Source organism: Tachysurus fulvidraco, chromosome 12, assembly GCF_022655615.1.
Source record: "Tachysurus fulvidraco isolate hzauxx_2018 chromosome 12, HZAU_PFXX_2.0, whole genome shotgun sequence".
NCBI classification, from domain to species: domain Eukaryota; kingdom Metazoa; phylum Chordata; class Actinopteri; order Siluriformes; family Bagridae; genus Tachysurus; species Tachysurus fulvidraco.
In genome coordinates, this window is record NC_062529.1 from 8,685,077 (window position 1) to 8,701,772 (window position 16,696).

A 16,696-nucleotide genomic window follows, 5' to 3' on the forward strand; every position below is an offset into this window, starting at 1 on the left:
CGTTCGCTTTTTCACATATAGGACATATAATTATATTTGCTCGTTATATGTGACATCTCCTGTAATTTGTTTTTAGATGTTAAGTTTTCCACGTGCTTTAATTTTTCAGATGTCGCTTTGTTCATGTCACATGATTTGTTTACTCGAGTTTACTCGAGTGCATTTTCAGGACATGGTTTACTTTCACATGGTTTGATTCCTTACATAATCAAAATTAACTAGCAATAAATATCACATGCCATTTCTTCATATGTGAAATGCTTTCTTTGTTTAAATGATAATACTGATGGAACCATCTGCTGACCAGCAAACAACAAAAAGCCCAAGCTGGAGGTCTTGATATGTCTCTCCTTCATTCCATGCAAATACTTGGCTGTGGCAAATTATTATGTACTTTCTCTCTCGCAAACACACACACAAGCAGAAGAGCATCATGACACTGATTGATACACACCAGCTCCCTGTGAGACAATAATGTCTTCATTAATTATGCAGAAAGAGGAAGCAGCTGCTTAGGTAATAAGGTAATAAAAATAATAGTTTTACCATTGCCGTGTTATAAACATTGATTAATGGTGATGGCAAAAGAACCGAGTTAGCAATATTGGATGAAGATAAATGAACAGCAACGATTATCATAATAAAACTTAATATTTAATCAATAATTTGCACAGTTGAACATTATATACCCAGTATTTGTTTAATGTGGGTCTGGTTGTAGAAACTACAACATGGCAATACATTGCTATAAGTATCTGATTAAAAAAAAATTGTAACAGAAAATATTGCTAGGTTGAAAGACAATTAATTTTCTTGTCAGATTGTGTTGTCTTAAAAATCTTAAAATACTTCAACACTTTGTGAACGTATCATTATGGCATCATATTTAATGTTTAAATGATAAGAAAAAGAATACTAATATTTAATATGTTCATAATTAAAAAAAAAAAAAAAAGAATCTGTAGCAGTCCCATTTCATTAACTAAATTAAATATATTTCACAAATAAAAACAGTGGATAGTGATTAAGTTTCCTATCCCAATTAATCTGCATATTTATAAGGCTACACACACACACACACACACACACACACACACACACACACACACACACACACACACACACACACACACACACACACACACACACACACATACACACACACACACACACACACACACAAATCCAATTTAATGGCCTCCAGCCACTTCACTTAAAAATTCAGCTGCTGTCTCTACATTAACAATTACAGTGATTACTGTGCACTAATGATTAATTCCTCACAAGAGCCATGTTTCACCCCGTTAGATACTGTACGATATATCAACATTTTCAACAATGCTGTCTACAATATTAGACGATATTAGATATGTCTAAACATCTACTATACATTGTTTTGCATACTGTATTTGCTGTATTGTCTTAAAGAAACTGACAGAAAACTCCAAGGTTAATTTGTAGAGACTGGAGCAGTTTGCCTTCATGCCTTCCAATTTGCCTTCATGCCTTCTTTAAATGCCTCATTATCATGATTGTAGCAAATGTGAGGTCAATTCTCAGAAGGAAAACACAGACTGGTATTATAATGATAAACAGGAAAAATAAAAATAATTTGACATCAACACGTAATGATTTAGAAAAGTAAATCTCCAGCACTATGACACTGTCTTTGACATTAATGTAATCATTTACGTTGTCTACAAGACAAATACAGAAAATGCAAGGGACATTTCTAAAGTGTTCATATCTGTTTTGAATTCGTTAACACTAAGACGAGCAGCTCAGGTATGCTTCAAATGCATAAAGTAAAGTAATGACCAGAGAATGCAATTTTACAAATTCTTAACAGAAAAGATTAAATACAATATAAAAGGTCTCCATCATTCCTGATATACTGTACGTGTTTGATAATGTGCTTTTTTTTGTTGGCTGAACGTTTCTCCTTTAACTTGTCACTACTCCACTTTGCCTAAAAGCACGCCACAATTACATCCAAATTAATTTTTGCTAATAGAAACGAATGCACAATTAAACACATACTTAATTATATCCTCCATAAAACACAAATGTCTACCACAAAACGATCTCAACCACTAATGATGGCCAGAATTAATTAGGAAACCTATTTGACCACATAAAAAAGCAGTTAGGAGTAAAAATTAAGGGAAACCTGGCATGATTGCTTGATTAAAAAAAAAAAAAAAAAAAGCAATTTCCATAATTTTACAGAAGAGACCCCACTTGGCAAACATCCATATCCTGGGGAAACACACCGTATTTGCTCTATTTCTCCTTCTATTGATTTCATTTTAGAGCCTCCTGATTCATACACTCATGGCAGAACAGATGATGTGACCGCCAATCTTCTCTAATTTTACTTCAGTCTAGTCAGGATAAGATCTAAAACATTAACTGCTCATGCACTGGTACACAATGTATGAATATTTTGCTTTCATTTTAAATCAACCAAGGAAATGAGTTCACTGAATGAACCAACTGACTGCTCTTCATCTCTGTCTTGAATTTCCAGTAGGCACTGTGCATGTGATTACTACTGATTGCTATTATATCCAGCATCAGTGTGAATACGGGTGAAAGGATGGAGTGCCCAAAAATGCTGGTGGATTATCAAAGGAAAATGAATCCCTTTTTAAAAGTATCTCCCTTAGTGCAGTGAACTCATTAATAAAACATTTTAGTCTCTGTTAGAAAGCACTCAATGCTGACACTCATTTGAAAGGATTAGAAGAGCAAGTGTCTTTAGAATTCTAGGTCTTAAATCTTTTGGGGTAAAATCCAGACTGTTCAATGTTACAGGGCCAGTAGGACTATAAATGTAGTGTAGGGCTCTCCTGTCCTTGGAGACAGGACAAGGAGACAGACAGAAAATAGAGGTGTAACAACAAGCAAAATTCAAATCTTATATGCTGTAGTGGTGACTATACACTTGATTTTCGATACAGCGAAAATAATCACTGCTTAAATATTTGCCTTAGCTTTCCATTTTCGACCGATTTATTCAATGCAATTTTATTTCTAAAATTTTCATTACCACAAAACAGCTTTTCAGAAATGAATAAATTCAGTTTATACGCTTTAAATGTGCCCTTAATGAGCAAGCCAGAGGTGATGGTAGAGTAGTAAGAAACACTAAGAAGATGCGAGGAGAAAATCTTGAGAGGAACCAGCCTCAAAAGGGAACCCATCCTCATCTGGGTGGCACTATAGTGAGATTATAAATAATTCTCTTTTATAACTGTGTTCTATGTGGTAAAAAAAAGTGCAATCCATTCCAGCTTTAACATGGAGTCTACTGAAGCCACTGACTGAGACTTGGGTGTAAAACTGTTTTTGCACTGGTAATTGCAGACCTGAATATTTAAAAGCAGTTTGTTGTCTTAAACCATAGTAGCAAAACTACAATGATAAAACAGTCAGTATTATAAAATTGAATGTGTTTCTAGAGACATACGTACAAGGAATGGTGATTTCAGTGGTACTGTACTCATAATTATCAGATTTTAGCACCTTGTAGTGTTTCGGTCCACAACTCACTGACCACAAACATCATAAATTGAACAGAATTAATGCTACAATACACCAGACCTTAAATATTTGTTGTTGACCATACCCATTGTTGGATGTTTTGTACATTGACACTATTATTCTAATATGATGGTTCATAAAAAAAACTCTGTACCTTTTACAGACTCAAGAGTAAGAGGACACTATCTTGTCAGATGTCGGATCGTAGGCTTGATTAAGTTTATATGTTTATCACACGTCATGTAAAATAAGCAGCCTTTAAAGAAAAATAGCCTACTTTATTACATTGTCTGTTAAATGTATTGTTTGACACTCAGAAATATGATTTATGTGCACTTACAGTATATAGATTGTAATGAATATGTGAAATACAATAAACTGTGAATAATTCATTTGGAGCTAAATTGAAATGTAGTATAATAAATATGTAAAAACAATAAATAGTTTAAAGAAATCTAGTAAATGACAAACAAACAAACAAATAAACAAATAAATAAAACTATGCAGATGAACTAAATCTGCTGTTAAGAGTATTCAGAGCATTCATACAGTACAATCCTGTTTTTGTTCAACATTCTTATGAATTTAACATGCGTGAATGTGTACTTTCTTTGATAAATAAACCAGCACTTACACATGATCCCTCCATGCACAGAGAGGGTGTGGAAGAGAGAGCAGAGGTCTATGTTCTATAAATGGATTACAACAGCTTGTTTTTCCCCCCACACCTTGTTCTTTTTCACAGCCCAGGGTCACAGATACAAGGTCAGTGCTTGTCTTAAAGCCGTACCATAAGACGGATATGAACCTACTGTCTTGTGTTGTCAATGAAGGAGTGCATTATAAAAACAATTCATCTAACTAATATAAACGCTGCACAAAAGAGGAACAAGCAAATCAGTGAGATCTGATAGAAAACAACAAACACAAGAAACTAGCACATATCTTGTTATTGAGCCAAACGCAACTGAGGAATCATTAGAGAGACTTCAAGAAGAAGTGGAAGAAGGGAGGAGGAGGGGTGAAGGAAGAGAAAAAGTTGATGGAGTGGGGCAAACGGCTCCCAAAGGACAGGAACATGTCCTCGAACAACCTGAGGTCAGCAACATGACTCAACAGTCAGCTTATTAAAGTGGCACAGTCTGCTTTATCCTACGTTAATTTTAAATATTTTTAGTGTTAAACACTAAAGTGTTCAAGTGCTAAAAGGTGGTACCAGCTCATCGCCATCCCCAAGTATTGTGTAAAGCATCTTTGTCCCCATACAGGAGATGGAGGAGCTGTGAGACAATTAGAGAGACACTGAGCCAATCCCTCTCGCTGTTTATGCCCAAGATCCAAGTGTTGGTTTTGATCCCTCTGATGTGTAGCCATGTAAGGGCTGTTGTCAGGGGCTTAGTGGGTTGTTTAGCATCTACACCGCATGATGTCTACAGAAGCTATGAAGCAATTCACTTATGAATTCAATGAAGTAACTGCAAGAAAGAACTTGAGGAAAATGGCTATAGGCAAGCATATCATATAAAGCTTATGAGATAAAAATCTGAAAATTCTTTTCATTGTCTTCTAGCCGAGTGCATCTTTTATCATTTACTGAAGAAAAGACTTCAGCCCACAGATGCATGCAGATCATTAATTAATTAAAACACAAAGAGGTGGGCTGTTAAAGGAAAATAATCAACAGTTAGGTATTATGATATGGCCCATATTACTTCATATTACTCATGAATCCAGATCAATTCGCCATTTATTAAACATTATATTAATTAAAGAACATGTCAGACTTTTTTTTGTTGCTAAGGAATGATGTTGGTTATTAGAGAAAATAAGGAAACTCCTTCACTATATCAACAACTATGCATTTCTTTGTTTTCTATTTTTAAACACTTAATGCTTAAATGAAAGAAACCTTTCAGTTTTTAAGAATTTGCAGGTTTTTTGTGTTTTTTAACTAGCCTAACAGGGGATATACAGTATATTCATAGAAAACTTCTAAAAAACAAAACTGTTTAGAGTTTTCCACACAAATGTTTCTATCCTCAGTGTAAATGGTGATATCAAACCCATTTCTGCTCTCTAAGATGCCCCAAGTGCTTGTTTGTCAGCATCTAAAATTTGAAGGTGGCCACAACTAAAATTCTGTATTAGGTGTAAGAGGTGAAAACGTCTCACACTGAAAGCCAAATGTGTCCAGATCATTTTTATATCTTAACTTATATAACTTCACTTTTATATCTTAACTGGCAATAAAATAACTCCATTGTTTATTATCATTGAAAATTTCCATTTTACCAAGTAAAAAAAAAGGTTTAAACAACAAAGTTTTATCCAGTTATTTAACCCTATTCGCATATTTGATGAGTAAATATAATTCACTTGAGATGAGTCATATGTCAAATGCAATAAACATTTGCTTCTATCATTATACTCAACAACGGCCAGGAAAATCTTATTTACTCTACCACAGCTGACCATCACAGCATAACAGCCACAGCTCTTTTTCCAGAAACAGCTTCTTACCTATATGTCAACGACTCTCTTAAAAGTTCACACTAAACAGTTTGACCTGACCTGAGCTGTGCCTGTAGAAATAACAGGGAGAAACAGACCTGGCAGTGACACACTGGGGTAGAGAAGCAAGGCTAGCTCACACTCTTCAGGACAACACCAGTAATGGATGAAATGCCAAACACATGAGATGAGAATATGAGGTCAGTTTGCTGGAGCAAGATGCAGAGTACTCGGAAAAGGAAACATAGATCATAGCATTAACTAATGGCTTGTTCTGCTTCCTTGCCTTAGACACAAAGCTCTTTTCAGCTTCAGCATAAGGACTGAGCGTCCAGATTCACTTATACACACGCACACACACACACACACACACACACACACACACACACACACACACACACACACACACACACACACACACACACACACACACACACACACAAACAGAGACAAAAGGTCATTGAGTACAAACAACTGGCCACACTGCACTGTACAATGGGTGGGTGCATGGTGTATAACAAATAATCATGTTGTTCTAAGAGTGACATGAACAAGGTTGAAGAATGTACAAAGAGTAAGAAGTGTTAGGAATGCTCGATGTTACAGCTGGCTTTTAATATGTCACTATCCACTATGCACTGTTATGAACACCTTAATCACCTAATGGTACATTATACCATATTATTTCAGAGGATTACACATAGAGCTGCTGAATTCCCAGGTCTAATTGGTCAGAAGGTTTTGATTAGTTTTCACAATTAGCTTTCTGACAATAGTAAAACAAGTAAGTTTGTATTGATGCTTTTGTACGAATTGTTTCATAGAAAATTGTATGGTAAATTCATGTTCCATGTAATCTAATACTAATAATGAATGGATAAAATATTGTTCTGTTAAAAAAGAAAAATGTTGATATGGTGGTTCTTTTTGTAAAGAGATATGTATTTAATATTTATGGAACGTCCAACATGGGAGAGAGTTCATGACAGAGAACTGTGTTAAGCTGTCATTTCTTTTGTCTTATTCATTTCAAGAAAATTAAAATGAGAGAGTCTTGTGTAGGACGGAAATTTTCCTCCTTTTTTACAGCAAAAAAACTAGATTTTCACTTTACAATTGTCGCATAAATATTATTTTAAAACTGGACATTTTAAAAGAAAGGCTTCGTCAAATTGTAAATATTTATCATGTGTTTATATCATCAACAAAGCCAAACTGATTCTGCATTATTTAACTCTCATGAAACACAAAAGGAGGGAAAAACAGAAACTAGATACAGTTCGTGACAATCTAATCTGTATGACACAAGTGCTTTTGTTGAACTTCATGGTCAAAATACAGTCGAAACAATTTGGATTATCCCGTCTGCCTGAGGATCTCGAGAATCCTTTGTTCAGGCAAACAGTACAGTCTGGAGACCCAAAATACAACAGAACTGCAAAAAACTACCTCTTTATTGATAGCCTGACAGAATTGTGTGTGTGTGTGTGTGTGTGTGTGTGTGTGTGTGTGTGTGTGTGTGTGTGTGTGTGTGTGTGTGTGTGTGTGTGTGTGTGTGTGTGTGTGTGTGTGCGTGTGTGTGTGTGATTTTTTTTTTAAATAAGCCATTTTATATATCTTCATAAATGTCAGATAATTGAATCAACTATCGGTAAAGTACAACTGGACGAAGGACAGCAAAAGCGAGTGGACAATGCAGCAGACAAAGAGAGACAGAGAGAGGGAGAGAGAGAGAGAGAGAGAGAGAGAGAGAGAGAGAGAGAGAGAGAGAGAGAGAGAGAGAGAGAGGGAGAACAATCGCATGATGGAGGACGCCATTAGTGTGTGTGGAGTTCTCAAATAAAAGGTGTGTTCAAAACTGTTATCAGTACACTACAAAGTGGTAAGAGCTCAAAAGTAAAAAGCAATATTTTATCTATTTGATTTACTGGTGCACAGCAGTATAAATGACAGTGCAGAAAGAACGAGTAAATCACTTGAAATTAATCAGCAGAATGTGAGTTATTATTTTCTTAATGGCATTTTTGTTTATTGGAAATCTTCTGACCTGATCCTGTTATGCATAATAAAAAAGGATCTGTGTTTCTGCAAGTGCATTTGCTTGCTTACAGTAAATCTGTAAAGAAAAATATAGCTCACAGCTTTTATAAATCATAGTATGTGGTTAAACTGAGCAAATGTGAGTATTCTTTACTGCCACCTCCAGCATGTTGGTCTGTTTAGGTGAGTGACTTTAATCCTGCTCTAGCTGCATGTTAGCTGTGGTTAGTAATGTGTAAAGGGTTCATCTATATTTTTCAAATCAAAATATGTATTTTTAGAGAAACAATCAACTGAGAACTAAAAGAGAGTTTTCTGCAAGGCTTGGAAGACATCATATCTAAATGATGTTTATATGGACACTTACCATCTTGGAAAAACTTTGCAGACATGAACACAATTACATAAGGCAGATTATTATCTAAAATATGGTCTAAGCTGTAGATAAAATCGATTAAGTGGCTATGTTTTATGATAGAAATTTTATATTTTTTATATATATATGATTTTTTTTTATAAAAGACAGTGCTTGCTAACATTGTATCCATAAATATTAATAAACTAGGAAATGTTAATTGAAATTTGATTGGGAAACTGGGTTGAACAGGTAAATATGCAAAGTGTTACTCAAGGGGTATTTGTTTCTGTTTGCCCATGTCTCATTTTTATTCATGTACTAAGGAGCTTTGTTTCCTCCTAGTAAATGTCCCACATTTCTGTTTTTAGTTAAAAATGAATGTTTTTGGTTAGTACGTCATATGTTTCCAAGGCACAGTACATCCAGTGGTTCTGCTTAAGCCTAAGAGACACATAAATTTTGATCACAAAAACAATCTTGCATATCAATCTTTCATTTCATCTCGCAAGGATATGCTAAGCATAAGTACATTCACTGACAGCAAGAGACCTTTGAACAAGCTAGTTATCAAGACTACATTACCATATACAGTACATGCAAAAAATCTCAAGTAAAGAAATCTCAAAGCAACACAACTAATTGAATTAAAAGAATAACTCAAATAAAGTGTGTAGGAAACCCACATGGACGTACAGTAGGAAGAATATACGAAACCCCTGATAGACCATATCCCAAGCTCAAGCTTGAGCGACCTAAGAACTTTCAGACAAAATTAACAAAACAAAATTACTTATTTACAAAATTACAAAATTAACAAAAATCTTTGGTCATAACAAAATTACTTATTTACTAAGTTACTAGATCTTTGTAATTAGTTCCCTGCTAATAGTGTTTTTTCTTGTGCTCAGTTTCTGATTCATGGCAACTGTAATAAATACAACATATCCAATATTCACATTGGGCAGCTGGATTTTAAATGGAAATAAATTTCCAGACTGTTCAGATAAGCTTGTACTATCTATTGTAATGCAGAATGCAATCAGATACGGTGTTCAATAAGGCGTTCATATTTTAATGATAGTAGTTATTATTGCTCTACATTTTCCATTTAGCTTGAAAGTGATTCATAAAGCATTTAAGAAGTAATTTCACCAGTCTAATGCATAGGGACCACGTTGTGACCCGCACATACATACAAGCAATTTGCCGTGAAGTTTCTTCACGGCAAATTGATTATATGGCATTTCTCTGACCTCTATCCAAGCAACTGGTACATCTACTGGAGTACAGTCATTAAAGAAAGATCAAATTGTCTCATTTTATCTTTCAGCACCTAAAATCTGACAGTCTGGAAATATATAATGAAGTGCGATCAGAGTAATTTAATGGCACACATGCAGCTTCCACATAATCCTTTTGAGTTCAGGGACCTTGCATGGATATCATGCAAAAGACTGGATTATATGTGAATATGTGCATTTTTACTGTCTTGTCTGTCTCAAGACTTTAGTCATGTACAGTGTTGTTAACCTCAATTCTAGTCCTTTTATTTTTGAAAGCACTGCAGCACAAATAAAAGGTATAGCCTACCCCTATTACAGATAAAAAATATATATGTACATATATAAGTATGCACATTTGCTAAGAATAGGACTAAATATATTTGATCTACATATCTTAGGTTTTGGCTGTGTTTTAATGTGTCTAGTGAACCCTGAATTTACTTTACTGACACCACGTATTTTAATAAATTATTTGCACACAGCACTTAAGTTATGTCTAACACACAGTTGGTACCAAATCTAATATTAAAACTATATTTAAAGCAATGCATTTTTTAAGAAAACATCACAAAGCATCTGCATTTAAACATTAATCCATGCATCTTGGTCTTTCTTAAACATATTGGCTTGGGATAACCAAAGACCACACAGACCTATTTGATATGTCAGTGTCCCTCTCTGTGCCTTCATCCAAATTAAGACCCGACAACTTCCAACTTCCCCTGTGACAGTAAGGCTAAATGTTTCCATCAAACAAATCTACTATGTCTATCCAACCTTCTATATATCCTATACAGGGTCACAGGGGACCAATGCTTGAGCCTACCCAGTGGGACTCAGGGAACAAGATAAGGGACACCCTCGATGGGTCACACACATTCACACACCCATTCACACAATACAAACAATTTAGAGACTCCAGTCAAGGTGTGTTCCAATTCAGTCAACATATGACTTAAATGAAAACCGATAGACTCCTAAACCCATCTCTGTATCTTACTGTACACACAAAAAATGCACACACACCTTTGTCTTTCTCCATTTTTAAAAACCTAGCACTAACATTAATATTATTGTGGCTAATAATGCTATGCCTATATGCAAAGCTAATCATACCTTTAACTTCAGAAACCAACAGTAGACCGTTTGGTGTTTTTAATTGTTAGAATTCATATAAAAGCAACAGTTTTATAAAAATATAAATGTTTACTTTGTGGCACATGTCACAACAAAGTCAAAACTCTCATATATACTGAGTCTAATAAGCTATAAACATGCACACACACACACACACACACACACACACACACACACACACACACACACACACACACACACACACACACACACACACACACACACACACACACGGACACACACATAAAACACTACACTTTGTATCGATACTTAAATTGAACCTAGTAGGGAGGGAAAAGAGAAAATAAACTAAATATATTAAAACGGTAGATACACATGTGCTATTAATCAAAGAAAAGAGAGTAGAGAAAAAGAAATCAGAGAAAGAAAGTATCTGGATGTGAAACAGGATGCTAGAAATGTAGGTCAACCTACATCCATGAAGGAAAATGCATTCTTTATAAGTTATGGCAGCTCACATTTAAGCAACAGCACCAGTTTTACAGGTAATGCAAGTTTCTCAGTAAAGGTGTCCTTCACAGTACTTAATACAAGTGACTAATCAAGACCTCTCAACAATAAAATTTCAAAACAATCTTGTTAATACAAAACTGTTTTCTAGCAAGGAGGAAGGATTTAACAGAATGTTATCTTTGAACCTAAGGAGTCACATAAGGTCCCTTGATAAGAAAGATTAATGATGTAGAACTAACCAGGCAACATGCACCTTTACTCATCTGGTAATGAGGAGAGCCCTTATTTCTCCTCTCCTCTCTAATCTTCTCCCTTCCCCCAAGCTACTACAAGCACCAACACCAACACATACACGCATAGACTGCAACTGACAGCACAATCTCTTGTAACAAAAGTGAAAGGACATAGTCCTGAACGAGATAAGCCAGGATTATAATCTATTCCTCAATAAAAAATGTATGGGTTGTGTTTCAGTCATTCTTTTGGTTAAAAAGATCTGGAAATGATACTTTCAAAACAATCATATTTTTTCATGGCCTATGTATGAAATCAATCATCTGTCTCAATCATGCTTTATATATGAGTCTTACTGTTAACTGAGACATCTACCCTGAAACATTTCAACCATGAGACAGAAACACAACCTAAAACTGTTCTTGAATCAAAGTCGATCATGATCTGGTAAAACTACATTTTAAGAGCTTACTAGAGGAGAGAAACTTTCTGTCTTTCTACTGTAAGGGATTTGTAAACATTCCTATATTTTAACGCTTAACTGAAACTCTTTTACAAGGGAGAGGCAAAAAGGCAGGATGCCAAGCTATGAGAGTGAGTGTGCAGGATCAAGTTTACCATTACAGAACTGCAGCAATGAGGATGTGTCATAGAGAGAGCTGTAGCTGGAAAAGCTGTCCTCCATCCTCTCCCTGTGCTCTCCTTCTTCACCGTCACTTTCAGTGGCTTGATAGGGTCACTCTAGTTCCTTTCACCATCCAGCATGCTAGGGTCAGCCCACCGTGGTCAGTTACCATGACAACCTGTCCCCTCAAGGGTGGCTGTCAAACCAACTCGGTCCCAATTTCACTTACTCTCCAAACAGCCTTGCAAATCCCCAACCAAAAAAAAAAAAAGAACGGAAATATGTTTTTAAATGTCCTGTTCTTCTGTCTCTCTCTGCTATTTATCCTTTATGACCTTCTCCAGAGCAGCTGTGGGCTGTGTAAACATCCACAAGAAAAACAGTTTTAGACAGCTTGAGATCTAAGAGGAAATAACTGCTGTGTGTACTGTATGTGTGTGTGCGTGTGTGTTAGAGTGTGTGCAGTAAGAGTGTTTGTGTAATGTCGTGGACACACCACTGAGCTGCCTGGGATTTCTCCCTTAGCCTGGTTTGGAATGTCCTATCAGAGCTGAGGTGGGTGGGGTTTCTTTTGAGTTACCCCACCCTGTAGATGTGTGTGTGTGAGAGAGAGAGAGAGAGAGAGAGAGAGAGAGAGAGAGAGAGAGAGAGAGAGAGAGAGAGAGAGAGAGAAGTAAAAATGAAACAGCAAAAGGAACTTAGAGGAATGACTTAGCTGTTATGGCAAGACTGAACAGAACTTTGCGTAAAGTGAAACAATATGTGTACATCAGCCTTAAGCGAACATCTGCTCTAGGATAAACAGCTCTTGCACTGTATTTTTGTCCACACCTAACACCAACCCAACCAATTTAAATATCCCATTCTACTAAAATTACACAACAAACTACAAACTAAGGAGTACTATAATAATGAGGAATGTACATTATTAGGTATGTAAGAAAAAAAAAACAGGCCGCAGAAAATAAAGGAAAAGTGAACAGAAAGAAAAATTATGAAATGGATTTGTATTTTTTGGTCATAAAAACAAGCACAAGACAACAACCCCTGAAGCTAAATACTGACATTCAAAGCTTTATCTTTTAATATTCTAAACAAATTATGACTTGGATTGAAATGTCATCAGAGAGGAATGCATTAAGGGCAGTGGGGCTTTGGCAGTGGACTACAGCAGACATCATGCCAACAAAAAATTAAACCATTCAATGAGCCAAACACAGATGCATAAGCATTAAGAGATAATTGCATGGCTTCATTTTGCAACACTTTAAACAAAACCCATACCCGGCAGCAACGAAAAGTCCTTTTGAGGCTTATCACATGCCTCACAGAAGCAGTGTGGAGCATTTTGAAGGGGATATTCATGACTATGTGCTTGTGATTTTGTCCTGGCTGTCACCTCAAATCTTAAAGCACTAATTCCTTTGGAAAGCAAGAGACGTCCTCTTTCTCTTTGTCTACTGTATATCTCTCTCCCTCACCTCCTTCACTGTTGTGTTCTTCTTTTATTACAAAACAGATTCTCTTGACCATGAACATGAATCAAGTTCTGCCTGTGGCATAGAATCTTAGACCAGATTTAAGTCTTGACACAGACCGTACCGTCTGTTTCACTCAAGATCAAATGCTTATGAATTTCCAAAAGCCAAGAGAAATATCACAGTGGTTCATAACACTATAAATCTAGACACTTAATGTGATTTTAAGATTTGAAAATACATTTGCAAATCTTAAGTGCATCAAGAAATCAGAAAAAAAAAAAATATATATATATACTATGAATATATATTCTATGGCCAAAAGTATGTGGACACCTGACTATCACAGCCATATTTAGTCCTTCCCAACACTGTTTCCACGAAATTAGAGGCACACAATTGTCTACAGCCTGGATCTCCAGTCTCATCAAGAAAGGTCTGCTGTGAATACATGTTTTCCAACCAAGCAGAAGCCACACCTTATAAGATCAACTAATTAAACAGGTGGAATCGGGTGTGTCTCATGCTTGATTGAAATGAAAGCCTGAAAACCTGCGCTCACACTGGCATTTTGCAGATAATGTTGGACACACCTGGTCTACAATTGTTTTTGTAATCTGTAGATTCAAGATTATTTTTTTATATGTCAGCATTTATATACACAATTATACTGTATATAGTATACAAATTGCAGCGAAATAAAAATTATGCATTAACATCAAGAATTACCTCAAATGGAACTAAGGTGAATAGTCTGCATGTGCACAAAGTGTGGGTCATGACGACAGATGGTACATTCTCAAAAATTGGACAGTTGACAGAGGTGACAGTTTTCCAATCTTCTACTGCGCAAAATATAATTTACTACACACAATTATGGCTATGCTTCACATATATTTATGTAAACACACAAAAATACACAGTATATATAATATGTATGGTAGCTTGCTTGTTACTTTGTGGTAGCAGAGTTATGCACATCTCTGGAGCTGGGGGTTTGATTCCCAGTCTTCAACCTGTATGTGTGTATTTTATATGTTCTCCTCATCCTTTGGGGGTTTCTTACAGGTACCCTGGTTTTCTCCACCAAACCAAAGACATGCATAGTAGGCATGAGATTGATCTGTCTAAACTGTCATTGTGTGTGTGTGTGTGTGTGTGTGTGTGTGTGTGTGTGTGTGTGTGTGTGTGTGTGTGTGTGTGTGTGTGTGTGTGTGTGTGTGTGTGTGTGTGCCCTGTGGCAGGATTGGCACCCTGTTCAGTGAGCCCACAAAGACCCCTGGGATAGACACAAGCCCAGTGTAGTAAAAGCATTATACTGTAGAAGATGGACGGATGGATCAGTTCTTGTGTATATAATAAGGCTATACTAAAATAATACCTAGTATTACATTTATAATTTTGTACTGAATATGTTTATATTCATTTTTTGAAAACTCTGCAAGCTTTTTGCATCACTGCTATTTGTAAACCTTATATTTTTTATTCAGGATTCTGTCTTGCTGATTTGCACCATTGTTTGACTAAGAATTATGTGTCAGGGCTTGTAATTTTTAGTCCCTCAGTTGTCTGCATGATAATTGAGTCACAGAGTGCACAGAGGGGAAGCAGAGCTTATTGGTGCTAGAGATTAGAGAGCAGTGTGTGTCCTCCTGCTCTGGGACAGAAAGAGGGAGGAAGAAATGAAAAGAGAAAAGAGAGAGAGAGAGAGAGAGAGAGAGAGAGAGAGAGAGAGAGAGAGAGAGAGAGAGAGAGAGAGAGAGAGAGAGAGAGACTGGGATGATAGAACAAGCCGACAAGCTGGCAGCCGGACGGCTCAACGCTCTGCTATTGTTCTCCTGTTCTTTGGGATGCACTCTTTCTTTCTCCCACATCAACGAATGCACACATTAGAAAAAATATACACAAACATATAGAGTTGGAAGACACTAAGAGCTGTAACATAAAGAAGCTTGCAGCTGATGCAGTGTACTGTGTTTAACACATTACAGGCACTATAGGGTGATAACTTATTAACATTTACAGCTCTCATAATAAATACCATAACACTGAGAATTAACACTGCACCTATTTAAAAATCTGCTGGTTGTGACGCTATAGTTGACCTATGAACCTACATTTATAAGACATTCATAAGCATTCAACAGTGGATTTCCTGGTGCGTTGTAATAAATGTCAAAAGGTTATGCGGATAATCAATAGTCAGCAGACCTTGACACTGCCTGTGGTTCAGACTGGGACTCCAGCTGCAGAGTTGTCTGCTCCACTGCTTCGTACTGAGGAAAACTAATGAGAATTATATAGAGTCATTGCTTCACATAATAACATTCAGGTGTTGATAAGATGCAAACGTTTTTGTGTGTGTTTTTTTGAGTGTGAGAGGGAGGAGGAGTTGAGATGGAGTGCATTGTTGCACATACCAAAGTGTGTTATTGCCTCATTCAAAGCAGATTAAAAAAAATTTCAATAGAAGTTCACATAAAGTGTGAAAGAAATAAACTGGTTGTCTAGGTTAGGTTTTCAGAAATCACCTCTGTAACATTAAATGAGTCTTGGTCAGCTATGTTTATTGTGAAAGCAGAGAAATAGCGGCTCTGTGTGAAGAAGTTGCTCTTATATGGTGGCCAAGATAGTCAAGACTGCAAGGAGAATATAAAAGACCAGAAAACAGTGTTTGGGTGAAGCACAAGGCGTCTACTCCCAGATTTACATATGAAGAGATGTGGCAGCTAACCTAAAAACGAGGGCAGTAAAGATTTGTGTGGGGCATATATAAATTCTAATGGAAGACATGAGGTATCTGAAGCATTTTATCCATTGCCTTGATTTTTAATCATATCACTTACTGTATTGTACTGATATCAGATTCTTCTACTGTACATAGATTACCCTCCATTATTTTCAATTATTTGCTTTGTAATATAAAAGTGCTTAAATTTGGATTGGATTGATGCTTAAATTTTACTTTAATTTTCACTCCTGGGACAAAAGGAACAGTTGACCTGATTGT

General features: G+C 36.1%; 1 protein-coding gene across 6 annotated transcripts in view; it reads right to left on the reverse strand.

Moving 5' to 3' along the window:
- The window catches only part of eml1 (EMAP like 1), a 43,389-nt gene that overhangs the window by 21,414 nt on the left and 5,279 nt on the right, over positions 1-16,696 (reverse strand). For 2 of the 6 annotated variants that reach the window (XM_047821672.1, XM_027172566.2), the window contains exon 1: positions 12,202-12,699. The exons of 2 other annotated variants lie outside the window; for them this stretch is intronic. In XM_047821672.1, coding sequence (XP_047677628.1) covers positions 12,202-12,268 — 67 coding nt within the window. In that variant the 5' untranslated portion in view covers positions 12,269-12,699. Of the gene's footprint in view, positions 1-12,201; positions 12,702-16,696 lie in introns of those variants that run through there. 2 more of the 6 variants (XR_007144539.1, XM_027172567.2) reach the window with 2 other exon arrangements.